A 21,565-nucleotide genomic window follows, 5' to 3' on the forward strand; every position below is an offset into this window, starting at 1 on the left:
ACCCAGGCTTGGCTGTTTTATTGCCTCAGCCTGACACCGTGATGTAAACCCAGACTGCAATGAGAAAAAAAATGAGATGTTACAGTGACAAGAGCACCAAAAAGGTTGGCAGAAGATAACAATCTAGGAAAAATCTCCTCTGCAAAACATCCCTAAGCATGACAGACATGGTCAGAATCAGTACTAAGGCCATGGTCAGAAGATCACGGCAGCAACAGCTGTCCAACTCAAGTCACGTATTATCTCCTTCGTGCCAGAAGTTATTGCCCCAACAATGTCAGCAGAACTGACATGAAGCAGAATTTAAATGAGTATGAAAGGTGCCCAAAGCCAGCCTGCCTGTATTAAAGCCGATGGAGAAGGTCCACATGATCTATGCTATCAAACAAGGGATAGCGTGGAGCTGCCATTAAGGCGGGTAATATATCTTAAGGCACAAGAGCCACTGCTGCAGTGAGTACAGGTCAGAGGTGGGTGCTTTGTGCGCCAAGGGATGTACAGTGACAAGATGGAGGAAAGGCAGAGAACCACTTGCTAACACAGATTGAGACAGTCCTCAGAGGGAGGTATTGTTTCCAGCTGAACTCATTGCTAAGGGGTTCACAGTCAGCTGAGATGAGTAAGTCTTTTCACCTCTGAAAGCACTCAGCTGCAGAGCAATTGCTAAGAGAGGTAAAGTGCTTTCACTGCATTGTACCTTCCAGATTATGAAAAGCTGCTAACTTTGACCTCTGAAAAACGGTATCGGAGGACACAGCTTCGGCTGCATGCAAGACACTGAGTGCTGCCCCTTAGGAACACTATCCCAATCAGCTTATCAAAAGTCATAGGAATACATCCTTCCCAAACTGGAGGCGGGGGGGGGGGGCAGGGAGAAAATGCACAATAGTTGAGCAAGTGAAACATTAAGTCAGGTTAAGGTCAACTGAGAGAAACAAATAAAACCACACTCTGTTTTAAACAGGGCAAGTTCCTCAACTGCACCCATCAGCTAGCCACACAAACGGAGAGGCGAAAATATAAAGGCTTGAACAGGGACTCGAACAGCAACAAGACCACTGTTGTCAAAAGAAGCAAGAGCACCTTACTATTTTAGGATGCAAAACTAAGGTCCAGCTGTGTGTAGGGGGACGGGCCCTTGCTTTTCCATCTTGCTAAAAAGTCAACATTAGATCAGAACCGAAACAGTAACTGAGGGCTGAAAAAGCTAAAACGATGACAGAATGAAGACGAGTACAAGTACAGCATTACAACCACTCCTCAATCCACAAAGCACTTAGGGTGCTATGCTCTTAATGCCCTTCACTAAACCAGCCCCTATAGGTTCCTAAAGCCTGAAGAGTGTTCAGGAATTTTTCCTCCTCTGGAGAAATCCCAAGGACAGGCAACATTATGCTTGCTCCCTCCCTCAACAGCTCTGTCATGCATCATTTCTCGTTGCCCCAGCAGAGTTTTGTCCTGCACTGTTAACATTACAGCAGCACTAGAAATTCGTGGAGAGACAGCAGGGTCCCTAGAACAGCAAGGTTGTAAGGTGACATTGGGTATTTCACTAAATATGCAGTAAGAGGTCAGAAAAAGATGAAGCACTTTCATTCCCCTATTTCTTTGGCCTACCTTGTGAAGCGCTGCCTTCTAAAAGACAGAGAGGCATTCATGACTTTTATTTTGCTTTTAACTCTTTCATAGACCTTAAAAGTTTTGATTCATATTCACTGAGTAGACTGTCTCTTCTGTCCTGGTGGCAGGCAGGCAGCTTGTGTGGTTTCATCAAACAGCCAGAGCAAGAGGCATCAGGAACGTACACATCTGTCTCCAGCCAAGCGAAAAGTAGCTGGCACAATTACAGCTGTGGAAGATACGATCACAACTGAACGTCCTGAGTTGCAGGAGTTTAAGTTTAGCCATGCTCCTTATTCTGGCAGGTTAAGAGGGAGCACTAAGTAACTTGAACAGTGGTTAGAATTTCTGGGCACTAAATTAATTTTTCTGTGTTCTGCACAGATAAGAGAATCATCCACCATAGTTAGTGCACTAAAGTTTTCAGTTTCAAGCTGAACACAAGTGGAACATTTCAGCCCAACAGAAGAATTCTTAAAAAAGTTAAGCTACTTTACCTGACAACTGTTGTTTTAACTCCTATTTTTACATCTTTGTTTCTAATACTCACTGCTGCCTTGATAACATTACTTCCTATTTGGAACAGTTATTTCAAAAAGTATCATTGTGACCCTCAAATCCGTAAAGCATCTGAAAAATAGCAAAGAGATTCCTTAAATCTGTAGCTGGATCCATGTTATGAGAACTTTCTAAACATTTGTTCTCCATTTTGGTGCAATAAGTAGAGCACTAACACAGACCACAGAACAGATGAGTAGATGAAACAAACCTTGGAGTTACTAACAACTCAAACATTAGTGAATTCACAATAATCCATCTCAATGCTGTTCCCAGTCTCCTCCTGCAAAGCAAAAAAGCAACTGTTTCAGGAAACTTACACTGCTGCATAACTGTCCAAAACAGGTTTGTTTTTTTTTTTTTTAAAAAAAAGCTAATGCCCACAAGGTTAAAGTCTCTCAGGCTTTTCAGTTTGGGGAGCAGCAGCAACAGCAATAAAGTCTACCATAAAGAACACACATGTCCTAAGGCTAAGGCCATAGATAGATACAGAGCAACTGAAATAGTTACCATCACCATTTGCTTGCCACCTGTCAGAAGAGGGGCATGAGCGCCTTGTCATTCTATAGTAAAAAAGGACACGCTCCCTCATCCACCTAACCATAAATTCAGCCAGCTTAGCTCAAATCACTTTCATCAGAGCTTTATGCTCCCAATGCCAAGCTGAGCTGGCCTGGAGCTGTTATTTTTTTATAGGAGCACTCCTTCATTTCCTCCTTCTGGCAAAGGCAAGTAGGACAGTTTACTCCCAGGGATGAGGGTCTGAACACAAAACTATTACACGCCTCTCTCCACAAAGGGGACGAGTTTGTCTCTGTGGCCTAGTTGCTTACACAGTGATTGAATGTTCTTTCATCTGTGCTTCAATAAACAACAGAAGGGAAAGAAGTCAGATGTCAGTGTATGCAAGATTCACTCCCTTAATGTAGAATAAACGACACCGCCAGTAACTCAAGATACAACAGTTGTATCCACACTACATACCATCACACATACCGTGAGGCTTTAGCCACAGGACAAAGAGCATGCGTGTTCCAAACCCTTGTAAAATGGTCCATTTCTTCAGTACATTTTCAGTCCCTAATACAAGAATTGTCAAAAACACTGATTTCTCTTTCAAAGTGAAATGGTATTTATATTAAAGATAAAGGTTTGATTGCTGTTGATTAATTTAGCCTTTTTTGCTGGGAGACTGGTTTCCATGGAAATGCAAGCAGACTAAAAACCTGCAACCAGAAGTGAGTCAGTTTTGCCTGTTTATGTCTCCTCTGTTCCCATGGAAACAGGCATTTAAAAAAAAAAAGGCATAAAAAGGATAAGGGTCCTGAAATACCTTCAGAAAATCTCTTCCTAGAGCTTCATCTCTCTGGCTGCCTTTCCAGAATTAGAGTTGAAAATAACACAGAGCAACAGATGACAGAATAGTGACTTGATTTCTTTATGGAGACGTCAACAGAACATACCTGGAGACGTTTCAAATGCCACATTCAAACTGACAAGCTCAAAATCTATAGCTACAAATTGTATTAACTTAGGTTCTGGCAAAAGTACCTACAGTAGAGTATATATTTCTTTAAATTAATTCAATGCTAATGTAGATAGAAATACAATAGAGAACAGGAAAATAGCATCATGCTGTCCTTGTCCCAAATATATTTCAATATTTTGAAAGGGAAAAAAAATATAAAAAAGCTGCCTTGAGGGAATCTGTCCAATATTTCCATAGCCAGGACATTTTTAAATGGAATCATTCCTTCCTTACAACACATTCATTTTTAAGTTGCAAAATCAGCTATATACACACCAGGTTAAGTAACAAACATCAATATTAAATTTTAACATGACTATATTCTGTCCTTCAGTTATGGGTAAAAATGCATTCCTCCAAGCTGATAAAGCATATCTAAGAGGCACTGTCAGCAAGAGTCCATCTCCTATTGCACTTTTCAAAGATAATGGGGCACCTTCCCATGTGCTGTCTTCTTCACACTCCAACATTTTCCTTCCACTTCAGAGTCAAATGCATCAGGGAAGGTGGAAGGGATAGGACAGGGAGTTGTTAGGAAAGGGGCTGCAGTGCATGTCTCAGACCTTCAAAACCTGCTCCTATCGCTACCATTACTATGTAAGAATTCCCTAACAACTCAGTGTCCAGAAACACAATGAACAGAGTTATGATAATCTGCTGCTGCAAGGTCCTTCTAGAATGTACAGGACAGCTAAACCTGATACCAAACTTATTATTTCCTTGTGCGTCTCCCATATCACATTATCAGTTCCTCATGCTTAGCACAGCTCCACACAACTCAACACTCTTAATCAGAGGGCTGAGGCATCTGTCATTATTGCCTGTCTGGGAAGAACGTGCAAGGACGGTGTACATCTCTTACTGCTACTGTCAGATACTGAAGCTGCATTACAGAAATCAGGAAAGAAAAAAAGAAAAAAGGAAAGCTTTACCTCTGTCCTAAACACTGCTCATATACTCCCAATGACCACCAGAACTCAAAGGCCCTCCTGCATTCACAGTGTTACACACCACTTTTTTTGCACTTTGCTACTGCCGTGAGAACTAAGAATATATTGCTACCAACATGAAACAATGCCTGGGGAAGAGCAGCCAGCCACCACACTCTCTAAAAGGATGAGAGAGGGGTAACAGTCACTGGAGGTTTGTCTTTAATAGAAGAAGCAGCTGAACTTAATTCAACCTTAATTAGTTCACATTAGCTGAATTCAATCTATTCTTGTCACAGGAAAGAAAAGCCTTAGAGAATAAATTCTTTCCTATTTTCCTTTGTATTTTGGCAAGGTATAGAGTCACACAGTAAGGAGAACACTCTCTCAGAACTCACTAAGGCATCACTCAAGGAGGACAGATTTAAAGATAAATGGAAATGGTAAGAGAAACATTGATGTGTATCTTTCAGTCTATTCAGAAGTTTAGTCTCCTTTCTTGGAGGTCTCAGAAGTACAAAGTACTTTAACTATCCATTTACTCTAGCAGCTAAATATACAAACATTGATGTCTCAGAGCTAGTAGATTTCTTACTGAGTTACCAAATTCATCCATAACAACAACATGCACAGGCATTTTCTAAAATATTAAGTGAACAAACACATAAGCAGCAAGTAAGCAGATGAAGTATTTTTCACCATACTCTATGGCAAATTTGTTTGTGTCCAACATTAAATACAGGTGGCAAGCTTACTAAAACCAGTCTCTGAAGAGATTGCAAGGGTGTCGGATCAGCTTAGTTTCATGCCTCGTCTAGCACAAAAAAAGCAACAGAGAAAAGATGAATGTGACTACTGAACCTAGGGAGTCATTATTACACAGAATAAAGACATGGGTCACCAGAAAAGAGAAAATAATTTAATAAAAAGACAACTTACACATAAAATCAATAATCTTAGATTATTAAGCACCCCAAAATTAACAGATCTAATTTAGTTTTGCTTTTGAGGGCATCAGCATTATCATATTAATCTTAAGGAAATTTACAAGGTCACACACGGAATTGTAATTCAGGAAATAAAACCACAAACAGCTATCAAGCACCACCTGTCTTGTGCACTGAACTAAGCAAGGCTCCCCTTCAGAAAATAGAAAGTATAATTGCACAATTATACATTGTATCGTACTACACATGCTCAAGGAACCCTAATCATGGTTAAACGACAACTTCAATTCTGTCATTTGTTAACTTCCAAATGCATATTTATAGAAGCTTAACATTAACTCTTCCTATCAAGTTTCACAATACAGGCTTTTAAATTTGTATTTTAAATATGCATAAGTTCCTCATGTGTAAAATTACATAATACAACATTTTGATACATAGGAAACTCTGAAGATCAACTGAAAACTGGTACCACCTTAACTGTTTTCAAAAATAATCACATACAATTTTGCCCTCTTGCACTAAACTGCTGTTTACACTAGTATTTCAAGGAGCTTCATCTGATATTTAAGACACAATCCATAAAAGTGTCTAGAAGAAAAGGAACAATGGTACAGCCTATATCAATTGTGACAACTCATAAAGATCAATAAGCTAAATCTTCAAACTAGCATCATTGCTTTGTACACGTTGAAAAGCTTAATGAAAGCACTGCAACTTCCAAGAATAAATGAAGAATACATTTTTTACACACAAGATTAGAAAAAAGGAGACACACACCTGACAAAAAGTCTGTGACATCACCTCACAGTGCTGCTGTCAGAACATCCTGAGTACCCGAAAGAAGGCAGTATGCTCAACAGGAATTACTCTAACTAGGATGCAACTTGAAGTCATCTTTCCAGGTAGTGTTGCATTTATAGAAATCCACAATGTTTGCATATAGATTTGCAACGTTGCATCACAAGGCACAGTAACCACAAAACTCGCCAGGGACTGTCATGGTGTAAAATAACAAATGGAACACAAAACTAAAGGCACAAAATCCAAAAAGGCAAAACCTGAAGAAATTTAGAACCCACCCCAACACCTCGGTATACAGCACATAAACACAAAGCTTCTCCTCCAAAGTTCACGTACAGGTTGTAGCCTGAAGGGGTTTTTTGCAGGCCTTGGGAGGACCTAACACAATTTCTGGTTGTATGAAGGAAGTAAAGGATGGCAGGTGGCATAATTTCATAACACATCATCACATGGTAGCAGATACAGCAAAACTGTTCTTTTAACTACATTCTGCACTTATTTTCATGTGGGAAGGATTTTCTATACCTCATTGACAAAAGTGCTAGTTTTCAGAAGGTCACAATCAAGATTTTTGACTCTCTCTCTGAAGCACAAACCTGATGAAACAATCCCTGCTCAGAAAGACACTATGCATCTCCTTTTACAAATTCAGTCTTCCAACACCTGTTCTAGTACAAGACACTTCAGCAGTTCTCCTGTCAAAATGACTGCATCAGTGCAAATATCATATCCAAGTCAACATCGGCCATCATGCAAAACTTCTTAGAGCATGTAACAACAGATACGGAGAATGTAGAGGTAGAAAAATATTAAGTTTAATAAGCATTGCAGTAGAAACCTCCAGCAGCATGCACAGAAATGCTATACAGTGAAGATGGAATTTGACCGATGGCTTTTTGTCAGACAGAAAAACAATCTTTCTGGATCAGTGTTTCTCAGCCGCTGATCCAGGGAGCAACGGTCGGCTGTGAGACAACTGAAACAGCCCGTGGAACAGCTGCAAAGAAGGCTGGCTTGTGTTTTAGGCAGGAGGGGGAGAGGAGGGAATTGTTTTCCTGTTTTTATATTTTCAACAAACAATTCTCACGCAAAAGCAAGAAAGCAATCAACACAAGCAAAAATAAGAGCAGTAACTGAGCAATCAAACCTCAGCCTAATTTGTATCTCATTGCAACTAAAACTTCCTATGGCATTACTGCACAGTACAATCCTCAGATTGTATTCAATGAGGTCAGATGTCTCTTTGGACTTAAAAGGGTTGAGAGACATCCTTTTAGATGACAGATAGTTGGCAGATAACAACATGGAAGACAAATGGAAGATGAGGATTTCTGAAGGACAAAGTACAGTGATGAGATAACCAGCCTATATGACTAGAGAAAGAAAAGTCCACCAGAGAAAACACTTTTGTCTTAGATATTTAAAATGTACAGAAAGATTCAGGGAACAAAAGCCTCAGTACACAAACTCTTTATTTTGACAATTAGGAATCACAAACTAACACAGAATATTCTAAGAACTGAAGTCTCTAATACTAGGATTTATAGAGCGTGAACCTGCTTTTGTACCCAGTAATAAAAGTAAAGCCATAAAGAGCATTAGGTAATCACAAATTCAAACCCTTAAGTATACTAAAAGCTCCAGCATTTGATTGGGCTTAATCACATCCCTCTAATACTACTAAATCAGAACCATCTCAGTACTATTCCAACTATTTGACAGACATTTTAGGGAGCCCACGAACAGCTACACAGTGCTCATACTTACTTGAATCCTCCCATCTGAGAAGGTGCAACTTCCAAGCAGAATAGTACAGAAATCCCAGAACCAGAAAGAGGCAGAGGGCTAGCAGCAGGTTACGCATAAACACCAACAGTCCCATCTTCACATTAAATCTGCTCTTCTACATGACCTGAGAAAGAAAAACTGTTTGAGGTTGGAGCCACCTTCCCCAACAGTCATCCTTCCAAAACATCCAATCCCATACCCACAATAACGAACAGATCCAAAACCGTGCTCTCTACAAGGTAAAACACACCAATTACCCAAACCACATCAGTGAAATAAGAACTACCACCCTAAGCAGCTGCATTTTATTTTTTTTTTGTCACAAGGGTGAATGCCATTCCAGAGAGGCAGGAGGACACTGCAACGCTATGACAGGGCAGCAGCCCAACTCCGTGTTTGCACTTACGCCCCAGCCCACTTCAGACAACCAGTCCCAGAACCGCCACAGCCGAGGCCCGGCGAGCACCACGGTCCTCCCAAGCACAGGAGAGCCCAGACGGGCCAGAGAGCGAACCCTCAGCGCCCAGGGGCTCCCCGGGGGGGTCCCACGGACAGCGGGGCCCGCAGGAGCCCGCCAGCCGGCCGGGCGCAGCGCAGGTCCCTGCTGGAGCCCGGCGGGAGCCCCGGGCACTCCGCGCTGAGGAGACGCGCTGCCCCGAAGGCGAGGACGGCACCGGGGGAGCGGGGCCCGCCCGGCCCGAGCAGGAGGGCAGCTCGCCTCCGGCTGACAGCTGCCAACGGCCGGCTAAAATCTGAATTTGAACGAGCAGCGGCACCGCCACGCCACGGCCGGGCTGGCGGCAGGGCGCGGGCCAGGGACCCCGCCGCCTGCCCCCACCTCGCCCGGCTTTGCTCCGCTCTCCCCGCCCCGCCGAGCCCCCCTCGCCGCAAACGGCGGTGGCCGCTGGGTCGGGTCGGGTCGGGCCGGGCCGAGCCGGACCGAGCCCTCCCCCGCACCCTCCGCCCCTCCTTACCCGGCCGCCGCCGGCCCTGGGCGTTCGGCCGCCGGCTGCGGTCCCCGGGCGCGGGGCTGCGGGCGCCGCCATGCCGGGCGCGGCGCAGCGGGACCGGCCGCCGCGGCGCTGAGGGGCACAGCGACCACCAATGGGGCGCCGGGGCGGGTCGCCGCGCCGCCAACCCGCCCGCATAGCGGCCGCCGTCGGCCAATGGGGCAGCACGGGGGCCGCGCCTGCAGCCTATCGCGGGAGGCACCCGCAGCCAATGGTGGGCGGGCGGCAGGGGGTCGCCGCCGGAGGGGCGCTGCGGCAGGGCGGTGGCGCGCATGCGCGGAACCCCCTCGCGCTTCCCGCCCCCCCCCATCACTGCACGGCGCTGCTCCCATGGCTGCCCCCCCCCCCCCCCCCCCCCGTCACTGCACCGCACTGCCCCCTTCCATCACTGCGCTCCTCCATCGCTGCACTGCACCCCCCCGCTTCCAGTGGCTGCAGGGCACTGCTTCACACTTCGCCAGTCACTGCCTGGCATCGCTCTGTCACATCACAGCAGCGCTTTCCGTCACTCGTTGGCACCTCCAAACCACTGCAGTGCCTTCAGGCACTCCACTGCGCCATCCCTTCCTCTGCAGGACGGCACTGCAGGACCCCCCCCAGGCACTGTACAGCCTGTCAAGCTCCGCATTGTCTCATTGCTCCAACTGCACGACACTGCACGACGCTGCACAACACTGCACCTTCCTGCAGCTGAGACACCTCCAAATCTCGCAGTTACTGCAGCCACGACACTGTACCACACCTCCCTCCTATCCGTCTGCTGCATCCCCACAGGACACTGCACAGCCTGGCCTCTAGTCACTGCGTCTCCCTTCAACTGCTGTGCTGCCCAGCCTCCAAGCACTGCTCAGAACAGCCTCTACCCCCTGCTCTGCCCGGCCTAGCCTACGGCCGCTGCACAGAGCAGCCCTGTCTTGCTTCCAGTCACTGCACCACACTGCACCTACCCATGCCACACAGTCGAGTTTAAGATCCATCCCTGTTCCAGGTCACTGCCTTCACACCATCCTCCAGCCTCTCCAGATCTTCACATCACTGCATACCCAACAGGATCCTGCCCAGCCACTGCACGGCACTGCACCACCTCCCTGGGCTTCCCAGGGCTGCACAGCCTCCACCACTGGACCGTGCTGGGCCGCACAGTCCACACCAGCTGCCTCCCACAGCACGGCACGGCTCACACCGTGCAGCCAGTTCTGCGCAGTCAGCACCGCTTCCACACGGTTCCTGTTACGGTACAGTCTCCATCTTCTCACTGCACGGTTGCCTCGTGAGCACTGCAGCGGCAGGGCCGGCCTGTGCCTCACCCTTCCCATGGCATGGCCCTCCTTGCCGCTGGCCCCACAGCCTTGCTGCGTGTCCCTAATGCTCGTTAGGCACAGAGCAAGTGAGAAACACAGAAGTATAAGGCAGCACAGGGAGGGAATGATAAAGAGGGAAATTATTAGGCATGGGGGGGGGGAAGTCATTTGAAAGGAAAAAGACTGTAAGGAATAAACCTGCATCTTCTGGACAGTAAAGAAACCCAGTGATTTCCTGTTTCCACCTTCCATGAATCACTGATAACACAAGGAAACCAAAAAGCCACATGAATTTAAGGGAAACTATGTAGGAGCATGTCCAGCCTGGTGGCTGTTCCCACTGCAGGCAAGCCCAGGTGCCAATGCCGACCAGCAGACATTGCCTCAGATGGCTCAGGGCTGGCTGAGCACTGCCCGAGCCTGCTCCCCAGCACTCGGCAAGAGGCAGAGCTCACACAGGTCACGGGAAGCTGGCAGGGGCTCGTGTAGCCCCACTTTCACAGCCAGAAACCCCACTTTGTGCTCAGCATGAGTGAAGTCAGTGCGAGCTGGCTGCAAGTGTGGCACCCACACAGCCGGGCTTGCAGATCCACCATGCTCCTCCACAGAGACACGAGGGAGACGTGCTGTGCTGGCATCCAGGTGGGATTTTTTTTATTCCAATGACAACTTCTAGATACAGCACAGGAGCTGAACAGACTCATGCCAACACCCAGGTATCACTAGCCCTGATACCCACCGAGGAGCTGCGTGGAGAGGGGCCACAACTGCATCTATGCAGCCCCATCCATTTGCTGGTCTGCCCCCCACACACACACTGCAGCCCGCACCGACCCCCAGTGCCCCAGGGCTGACCCACTCAGGACGCTGGTCGCTCTCACCCGGCCGAGGCAGCTCCCTTCCCTCCGGCTTCACGGCGAGCCAGCACCCAGGGCAGGGCTGGGCAGCCTCCTCCACCGGCCCCCGCTCAGCCACCGGGCTCATTTCCTCCAATAACCCCACAGACTCCTGCGCCGTGCCGCGTCTGTCTGGAGCCCGGTTTTGCTTTACAAACACTTGCTTTATGCTTGCTCCTCTCTTCAACTCTTCATCCCTCCAGCTGCGTAAGCTGAGTCTCTTCTCCCTGCCTCAACCCCCCCAGTGCCCCAGCGACACGGAGCTGCCTGCGATGCCTGCTGCCACCATGCCACATCTGCTCTGACCGTCCTCAAACCTCACCTAAACTGCCCCGACTCTACTGTTTGCATGCTCGGAGTTTAAACCCTGTGGTCTGCAGGCACAGCAGGTGATCTGATTTTGATGATGAGATAAGCGGGGACCTACAGCACGAAGGCAGATAGCGACAAGACTGGGGCTTGCTCCTGAGACCTCATTTGTCACTCGGGAAACTCTATCCCCTGTTATCAGGTGTCAGCGCGCTGGAAAGAGTCCAGGATGAAGTCACGCTTCTTGCCAGCCTGGAAAAAACTTGGGAGGAGAGTGTTGTGCATCCATGGAAATCAGGTACCAGCTTCCGGCAGCTGTCTAACGGCCACGAGATGAATTAAGGCGATGATTACTGAAGTGATTTGGTTCAAGTAGCAGGGCTTTAGTCTGAACATGTTCCTACTTAGCTTACACGTTTCATTTGCAGGCAGATGTCAAGCTGGATGTTGCTAGGAGATCGACAGCAGGGGAATAATTAAGTCTGATTAAATCCTATCATATTGCCGTGCTGCTTTCCAGAATGCTCTGGAGCTTTTCAAAGCCAAACTGACCAAATGAAAGGGCAAGAGCTGCAGCCCATCCTGCTCAACAAAACCCACTTGCAGCCAACCTGCTGAGCCCATGGCTGCCTATGTGCCTGCAGAGCATGTCCCGCAGCAACGCTGGCCATGAGCTGGGAAAAAAGGCTCTGGCAGAGGGCACAGCCAGTGGCTGCGTTAGCAGGGAGCTTGGGACAGTCGGGACTGGTCAGTGCCTGGAGCAGGCGGCGGGGGTCCTACACCCCATGTCCCTGCATCAACTCTGCGTGCTGCTTGGGGCACTCACGCTGGACTAGGCATAACCCGGTGCCCTCGGCACATGTAGTGTGCCTGGGTGAAAGCTGTGCAAGGGGCCAGATGCTGGTTCAGCTGCTCACATCCCCAGTGGGATTTGGGCACGTGGGGGTGACCATCAGCAAAGCTTCCTCCTTCTCTTCCTCTGGAAGGAGCCCGGCTGGGGCATACCAAAATTGGCCTGCAAACTCACCTCATGCGTGGTGCTGAGCACCACAGGGCGTTCCTGCTGAAATGGCGCTGCTTGCTTTTTTTCTTTCATGGTGGCTTGGCCACACATTATACGAGGTGACACATAAAGGTAAATGACAGCTACAGGTTCTTTTCCCATCAGTAAATAAAGTTATGCTGTAACTATCCGCACTGGTTGCCAAACACACACGTCAGCCTCCAGGCTCCCTCTGTAGCGAGACTGCTAATCTCGTTTTGACTCTCTGCCCTATAAAAATTCTCATTCTAATACACTGTAATCCTTGCCCCCAAATTACATCAAATCAGACCTGATACTAATTAACATAGTATTTTATTATTAATTAAATACCACTAAATACCACAGCAAAGATCTCTTTCCAGTAATGGCTCGATAGAGATTACCTTTGCTGATGCACAGGCTTGGGAAATGCAATCTGGGCTGTAACGTGCTCGTATTTTGGCTTTATTTCTCTGGCCAAACTTGTTTCATCTCACACACTCATTACATATTACTCTTAAACACAGGCTCTGAGTGTGATCAGTCTGTGGACAGCACTTTACATTTCTGGTGCTCTGGCTACTATAAGAATAGAAATATTAAATGGCATCATCAGCAGTCCCACACAAAACAAGCTGAACTTGACTGAAAAATTCTGTCACCCTCCAGATGTTTTCAACAGCAAAGAGTCACACTTACCACTATGCATGCAGGTAAACATCCGGAGCCTGCCTGAATAGCTCCCCGAGCACGCTGCCCGACCGGACCAGGTTTCCCAGGGTCTTCCTCAGCTGCAATGATCCAGTGATCCTGCCTGACACGCGGCTATAGGAGTGCGAGCAGCCGGCCAGCACGCCACTCAGCGGTTCATCTCCTTGCATTAATTCCAATACACTGTGTTTGCTTCACGCATATTTTCTAAGAAAGGAGGTAGGCTTGATTTGAAGATAAGTGTTGGAGACTCCCACCTTTCTGGGTCTGTTTCAGGAGTCCCTCACCCTCACGTTCAGAAGAGCATCCCACATCCCTGTGTCTGGCTTCAGCTTGCAGACATACCATTTTGTTCTGCCTTCTGCTTGATTAAAGAGCCTTTCAGAGCCTAGCATTTTCTCTTTGTGACACTACACATATGCTGCAAGCAAACCCCCTCTCATCCATCTTCATCTGATAAGCTAAATATACTGAGTTGCTTAATTCTCTTACTGCCAGGCTTTTCCTCCCACCCTCAAGCCATTTTTTGCATTTCTGCTCTACACAGCCTCTCTGATTTTCCTGAATCCTTTTCAAGATGTAGAATCCCACAAGGAGCCCCCCTAATGCTTTGACACAGGGATTAAATCTGCCTTTTCCTATTTTCTGTCTCAAAGGATTGTGTTGGTGCTTTCTGCCATAGCATCAATCAGAGTAACCATTCTGGCAGGATTGTCCCAAATCTTTTCCAGACCCGCTGCTGGCTGGGTTAGAGCTGCCTGGGCTGGCCAGCGCATGTCTCAGCTGCACATCGAGGACCTTGACACATAGAGTTGGGTGGTGGAGGACACCTCCGCTCCTGCACACCTCCCTCACTTGCTCCCTGTCATGGATGTTGTGGCTGCCTCTCCAGCAGCATCCCAGAGTAGTCTGCAAAGGTGGGCTTGTACTCGCAAGGTCGTCGGGTGGCCAAGAGACCGTCTGCAGGCAGAGTCTGGCAGGATTTCCCTCTGGCCGGCCATTGTTTTACCCAGGCAGCCTCTGTTTCTCAGCATGTTGCTGCAGGTTCACATCACCCATCCAGGGCTGGATGCAGACCTCACCGCAGGGGAGAGGGGGTGCCACTTTTGGAGGGCCTTAGGAAGCTGAACCTGGCAGATGGGAGCAAGGTTTGCTGAATGCTAGTGAGGTCTCCGGGAACGGATGTCCCAGCTCTCAGTAGGTGACTGGGAGGTGAAATAAAGTAGAGTGCAGAACCGCATGGTGCCTGCCAGCATCCAGGCTGCTTTGGGCGTGATGTTGGGGAAATATTTCACAATAGCTCTTAACATTTTACCCAACCTGCTCTCAGTGTCAGCAGTCACTGAGGAATCTGGTGCACTGCCTAGTTACTGGGCTGCACACTGTGAAAACAGCCTCTCAAAAATAATAAACTGGGTGGAGTTTCCGTCTTAATTCTGCCCCTGAAAGACACCAGCTCAAATAGTCTTTGTATATTTGCCATTCAAAGGGTTTTCTTTCTGCCCAGCAGACCCCCTCAGTGAAGATTACCTGAGACCTGGGGGTGAAACGGGGGGGGGGTGGGGGGTGGTGTGTCTTTTCCAGCCCACACACCACCATCAGATATCACAGTGCTCTTGCCCACACCGCTGCTGCGGGAACCTGGAAGGAGCCCACCTCCGGCTGTGCCCGCACTGCCTCTCCGGAGCCGAGAGCGAACCACCGGTTTGCTGCCCCTTGAGTTTCTGAGGTGACTGCTGAATAAACCTGAATTTCAGAGATGGTTGGAGCTGCGATGGCCATGAACCCTGATGGGCTAATACTGAGGCCTTCAGCCAGGCATTGCCTCATCCCCTTTCATGCCATAAAAATAGCTGAAAGAGGCAGGACAGGCAGCTCTGGTCCAGCCGCTGCCTCCTCTTGCACAGGCATGGCAGGAATGACCTCGTCTCATATGCTGTCATGGAGGGGAGGGAATTTGGCCCAGCAGTGGCACAAGGAGAGGCTGCAGCTCCCCAAACCAGCCATGTTCATGCCACAGGCCCAGGTAATTAGCAAACAACATTTTGATGACACAATCATGGGCTCTCCTAAACACACACGTTAATTTTTAACAAATACTCGGCTGGGGGGAGGCCGGTGTAGTTCAAAGAGCCAAAGCAACGTGCAGAGGAATGGCAGAGAGACCCAGACTGCTGCTGGGGAGGTGGAAGCACAGCTAAGGGCATCCTGGGGCTGTGCTCCACAGCACGGACCTTGCAGGGAAACTCTGCCCTGGGCAAAGGGAAAGGTCTGGCTGGTAAGAGCAGGAACAGCTATACAGCGCACTTTGGCTTTTCCACTGCCATCAACAATGACATAGGATTTTAATTAAAAGTATGTATTATAAAGAATGAATAAGGATCATGCTAGATTAACAACCACGTGCATTAACAGCTACGTTTTGAGGTCTGTCAGTCAGCCAAGTCTTAATGGGGAGACATCAACAACGGGGAGCGTACCTAGACCCCCAGCGACCGTTTCCTGGTCCAGTGCCATTTAATAGTTTTTAAAATCGTCTAGTTGACAAGATGAAGGCTTACAATTGCGGCTGATAAAACACTGAACAGGCTGTTTGGTGCTACAGCGTGAGCCAAACAGCCTGGTAAAACGATCACAACCCACGGCACAGTGACGGGCTGCAAAGGAAGGTACGTGGGTACAGAGAGGACAGACTCTACTGCAGGGTGGGGGATCTCCTGGGAAGCAGGGTGAGGGGGAGAAATAAGGAAAAAAGCCAAAAAAAAAAAAAAAAAAACCAAAAAAGAGCTGTCCCCACATGCAACTGCTGCTGTGAGCTTGCTCTCTGTCATCTTATCACTCAAGAGCCATGAGGCAGAGGGGCACAGAGGGGATTTCCAAGCAGATGCATGGCAGTATTTGTGCCTCTACAGCATCGGCAAAGCCATCTTGACAGCCAGGCCAGTTCTCCAAACTTCAAAATAGACACAGAAATCCTGAGGATCAGCGACACCACTGTGGTGCCGAGTTGAAGGTGGAAAAACTCAAGCCTGAAATTAAGTACATTTCTTTGCAGCATGATTGCTGAAGGCTGCAGGGGCAGCCATGCTCAGTGTGCAGCAGCTTGCAAATAAGATTAGATGGTCTCGAGTTTTAATTTTTTTGTATCCGTAGCTTGGGCACAAGAAGGGCTGCCACATGGTCATACTTGTTGTTTCACCCTGATCCATACACAACTGTTGGTTCACCCCTCCTTCCCAGCTGCGTGTGGGGAAGCACCTTGTCTCCCATTCAACCAGCTCTGGCAGCAAAGAGGAGGCCAGGAGTGATTCCTGTGTGCCAGAGAAGGCAGTGGGGAGGGTGCAGAGGGGCTCAGCCTGAGGACAGGCTTCTTGACCCACTCTTCCAGTGCATGGACATGTTTTTGTAAAACCAGGCATGACGCAGCCTGCCCTGGCTCCTGGGCATCAGACTGCTCTCAAGCGCAGGCAGGTTGCCTGCAGCAGTGCGCGTTGCCAGCCCTGTACCCAGGGAATGCCACGTTTCCAGCCTGGAGCTTGGGTACTTAAATTAATTGCACTGGAGCAAGCAAACCTTTGTGCACCTTCAGCTAGTTGGTTGTGGTGATGGAGCCACGTGGCCACCGGTTCCTCTTTTCAGGCTTTTCAACCTGAAACCCATCTTGTCTCCACTGCTCCCTGATGCCTGGTGAACTGAAGCCTCTGAACCCGAGTAACACACCAGCGATCTTTACGCAACCAGCTCTGTTGCTCATACTGCTCTCTCCCACACGTACCCAAGCGAGTTGGTGCCAACACCCACAGCATAAGCACAGCAGCCCACAGCTCTGCTGGGTCAGTCCCCACTTTAGATTTACAAACCTCCCCTGCCTTGCATCTCTCTGATCTCTTCCCCACATGCCCCAAGGAAATGGCTGCGAGCCAGCATTGGTCCCACTCACGCAGCAGCCAAGTCGTGCCCTGTTTGAAATTTCATGATGTCATTTGTCATGATTTCAGACATGAATCATGGCTATGTGTACTTTTCCTGCCAGGCTGGGTCAGAACTGATAGCATGGGTACGAGCGCCTTTCTTTGGAACAAGGCCTTTCAAATCTTGCATGATTTGTTATAAAAAGCACAGATTTTGCAACACGGCCTGCGCAGGTTGTACTGCAGGATGGTGGGCCATGCTGCCGTGATAAGCAGCTCCCAGGGCACATCTTGTCTGCAGAGCCACAGGCTGCACTCCCTGTTGAAACACTCTGCGACACACCAAGGGCCATCAAAACCTCCCAGGGTGCATGGCCACGTGCCCAGAGTGAAGATGCTCTTTGCAGCATCCCACCACCTGCTCACCCAAGACCGGGGCAAGCACAATGCTGGGGAAAGAGACCAAGGAGAGGGGAGGTAGCAAGGGCAGGGGGCGAGGAACAGCAGTGGAAGGAAAGGGATGCGCCAGATGACTTGATGGCTTTGCATGAATCCTGCCAGTCTCTGGGAAGGTGGTGGGAGGAGGTGCCAGAGCTGCCCGTGCTTCACCCATAGGTGCAAGACTGGCTGCCTGGCTCAGGGTGCTGGGCTAGCAGCGCCCAGCTGAGGCAGCCCCACCATGCCTCCGTGCCCGCCCCACTCCTCAGTGCTGAGACTTACTTGCTCCCTTAGGAAAGGGAAGGAAGGAGAGGGGTGGGATGTAGGTGCAGGAGCTGGGCTTGTGGGTTTGCACACCTCCTTTGTGGGAGGATGTGGCCAAGGTTTCATGCTCTGCTGGGGGGCACGCTGTGTTTTGGACATTCAGCAGTTGTGGCAACCTGTGTGTTCTTGCAGCCACTTTGCATAACAAGGAGTTAGCACAACCAGGAGGAAGTGCCTGTGGGTGCTGTGTTTGCTGGAGGCCATGGGCTAACAGCAGCCATTGTTGCCTGAAATATGAAAGGAGTTAACATTTAGACTGTGTATTCATTATTGTTTATTGCTTGAGAATAAGATAACTAGGGATTTAAGAAAAAGATGACCATCTTTGGAACCTTCAAATGTATTTAATTAGAATGAGGTGTACTTAGATAAGATGTAGAAAAGGAATCTTGAACAGAGGAACACTTGTTAAGGAGATGTACATCCTTGAGAGACAAAAGTCTTCTAATGGCTGTCAGAGTGAACTGTCTCATTATAACATGAAAACCACACCTCCAGTGCTAAAAACACCCCCTCCCCAGATAAAGACCCCTGCTCACTGAACATGCATAGTGAATTTAGAAGGTACTCTGTCCTTAAATCGAGGTGAGCAAAGAGTTAACCAATTGTAGTTTAGCAGGTGTGAATAATGAGCAGAACTAACACCCTGGACTGAATAAATATATGATGTAACTGTAACCCCTGTGCTAACTTTGTGGGAAACTACCTAGCACCCATCTTTATGTAAATATGTTGTCTCTATGTATTAGATTGGCTCATTGCACACCAGGGTAACGAACCCGACTTAAAGGGACAACACCTTGAGGAGGCAGCTGCCAGCCACAGGCAAGGGACACAGACAGCAAACCTTTCCACCAGCAGTCCCACAGTGGTAGCTACGAGCAAGAACAGGACTCTGGATCCTCTTGTAGCAAGAGAGGTCCTAAACAGGGTGTGTGCAGAGCTGCCAGCCACGGAGGGCTCTGCCCCTGGCCCAGCAACCACGGGGGAAGAGCCAGGCCAACAGGTCCCTCATTTCCCCACACACCGCAGCTGGGAGGCAGCTGCAGCCCACCCAACCCAGCCGCAAGAAGGCAGGGACAGAGCTCAGCCTCTGCAGCAAAGCTTCCGCACCCTGCTCCCCCAGGAACCAACTCCCTGTGCCAGAGCAGAGGGAGTATGAACTTGCTGCAGCCATCACCTGAACCACCACTGCGCTGGGGGAGGCTGGCAGGTCCACAGGGCCAGGCAGAGGTGGCAGCTCAGGGCTGGAGCTTTCCGGGGCTCAGCACCCAGTCAAGGGAGGTTTGCATCTGCAGCAGGACTGGTCCTTCCAACGCAGGGACGGGGAAGTTAACCACAGTGAGGTGCTGGTACCAATGACATCCTCACTGGCAGACCGGTTCCTGGGGGATGAGATAGATTAGCATCTCCGATTTGCGCAGCCACCCAGAAAGGTCCCGTGTTCAGAGTCCAGCGCCTACAACCCATCTGGATGGTGCGTGAGCCCCGGTGTGAAGCTGGGCAGAGCAGCCTGCCCCAGCCCAGCTCCCCTGCGACTCAGCCATAGACCCTCACGCTGCTGGGAGCGTTGGGCTCTCGTTCCCTCTGCCAGCACCCAGGACACAGCTGTGGCTTGGCACTGCCACCTCCCAGCAGTGATGCATCACTGCGTGTGCTCAGAGCATCAGGCACCCGCTTCATGCCAGGCATGCCCAGCAGTGCTGGAGGATCAGCTGCAGACAAGGCTGGCCTCAGGGGACAGCCTCCTGCCCCAGCCCTCCTGTCCTCCAGCATCTCACCCCAGAGTCACCTCTGACTCACGGCTCTTTCCTCTCCGTCCTCACCCAGGGCTCTGCCCAAAGGGGAGTTTTTGATCCCTTCCTCCGCAATGCTTTCCTGAGCCTCAGGCCCCACAGAAAAGAAAAGCTCCTCAGCTGAAGGGGCTCTCCAGTTCTGCCACAGCAAGTGACCACGTGCAAGTGTGTCGCTGCCCATGCTTGAGTCCCACGGCATCATCTGCTCAGATACCTCTCTCCTTTTCCTTCACAAGCCAGGAAACACCCTCAAGCTCAACAGCCAGTGAGATCTGGGGGATTCATTAACCTGCTCTCTCAAGAGCAGTGAAGCTATGCAAGTCCAGAGGGAGAAGGATGGAGGAATCCTGCACCAGCAGCTGCTCCCAGCAAGCCCACAACCACAGCACCCGGGTGGTGCTGCCTTTCCTGGGGGTATGGTTGTGGCTTCAACCCCCGGCACACCGTGGCCCTGCGCAGCCTTGCCAGAGGCCCACACTCCTCTCATCGCCCCAGGCAGCTGCAGCTGGGAGAAGCATCTCGTGGTCTGGATGCGGAGCGAGCCTGTCATCTCTCCCTCATCGGCATAGCCAGACCTAAAAATATCCCAGGAGTGGGCCGATGGTGGTTGTGCTACAGTCTCCATTACACAGATGGAAATGGCTGGTCCCTGCCAGAGCACCCGGGGCAGAGCCAGCTCTTCTGCCCTGCACCAGCACAGGATTTTGGGATCCTGTGCCGTGCCTCTGTAATCCCCATAGTGGAGGCGTGCCAGGGACAGCGCTTGGCACAGAGCATCCCGGCCAGGCGCAGCATCAGAGCTGGGGCTGTCTGGGCCAGGGGAGACAGCCAGCTCCACAGGGATCATCCCTCCTGGGTGCACAGGACTAAGCAGGGCAGGGAAAAGGGGAAGAGGGGGTTTCACAGCCCACTGCCATGAACCCCTAACAATGACGAAATGGGGGGGGTGTGCTGCTCAGACAGCCAAAACAAGTCAAAAGTGCACCCAGGCGGCCAAACTGACAGCACAGCAAGTGTAAGCACAGCAGGTCAGGGAGCTGGAGGGCAAGGCGGTGGAGCAGCAGCAGCAGGAAGGCAGGCTCAGCCCTCAGCCCACAGGAAAAGCTGGAGAAGCAGAAGAACATGGCTCAGTTTGCAGCCCGTCCGGGAAGAGGGCTGGCCTTGTGCCCTGCAACACGCAGGCAAAGGGTAAAGTTGTCAGCTCCTCCCCTCCCTCCCTGTAGCTCCTAAATCCACAGGGCCTGATAGCAAGCAGAGCTGCTGACATTGAACCTCAGGCAATCACCCACCCGATAAACCTGACGGAGTGGGAAAAGGAGCAGAGATGCTGCTGGAAGAGCCAGGAAGGATGTGCCAGCTCTTGTAGGAATGGCTTACAGGATAAGAGCACAAATCCAGCCCCAAGCAGAGGCTCTGACACAGACTCATGGCTGGAAGACAGAGCCCATTCCTTGCCCTGAAGGTGGTAGCGGGTCAGGGCAGGGGGCAGAGCTGCTTTGGGAAGGCAAGCACAGCCCCATCAGAGCTGCCTGACACACGGGGACAGGTTCACCAACCCATGCCCAGGCTGGCCTCCTGCCACCCCAGCATTCCCAGGAGTGCTGCTGCCCAGAAGGAGCCCATGCTTGGGCAGAGCACACCGTGGCAGGGTAAACACTGGCCCCACAGCAC

General features: G+C 49.8%; 1 protein-coding gene across 5 annotated transcripts in view; it reads right to left on the reverse strand.

Moving 5' to 3' along the window:
* Nucleotides 1-9,307, reverse strand: part of ST3GAL3 (ST3 beta-galactoside alpha-2,3-sialyltransferase 3) — a 183,659-nt gene extending 174,352 nt beyond the window's left edge. For 4 of the 5 annotated variants that reach the window (XM_075759621.1, XM_075759619.1, XM_075759618.1 and 1 more), the window contains exons 1-2: nucleotides 9,149-9,307; nucleotides 8,154-8,298 (exon numbers count right to left, since the gene is read on the reverse strand). In XM_075759621.1, coding sequence (XP_075615736.1) covers nucleotides 8,154-8,268 — 115 coding nt within the window. In that variant the 5' untranslated portion in view covers nucleotides 8,269-8,298; nucleotides 9,149-9,307. The remainder of the gene's footprint in view (nucleotides 1-8,153; nucleotides 8,299-9,148) is intronic. The other variant, XM_075759620.1, reaches the window with a different exon arrangement.
* Between the last annotated feature and the right edge of the window lie 12,258 nt (nucleotides 9,308-21,565).

Source organism: Balearica regulorum, chromosome 8 (assembly GCF_011004875.1).
Source record: "Balearica regulorum gibbericeps isolate bBalReg1 chromosome 8, bBalReg1.pri, whole genome shotgun sequence".
Taxonomy (NCBI): domain Eukaryota; kingdom Metazoa; phylum Chordata; class Aves; order Gruiformes; family Gruidae; genus Balearica; species Balearica regulorum.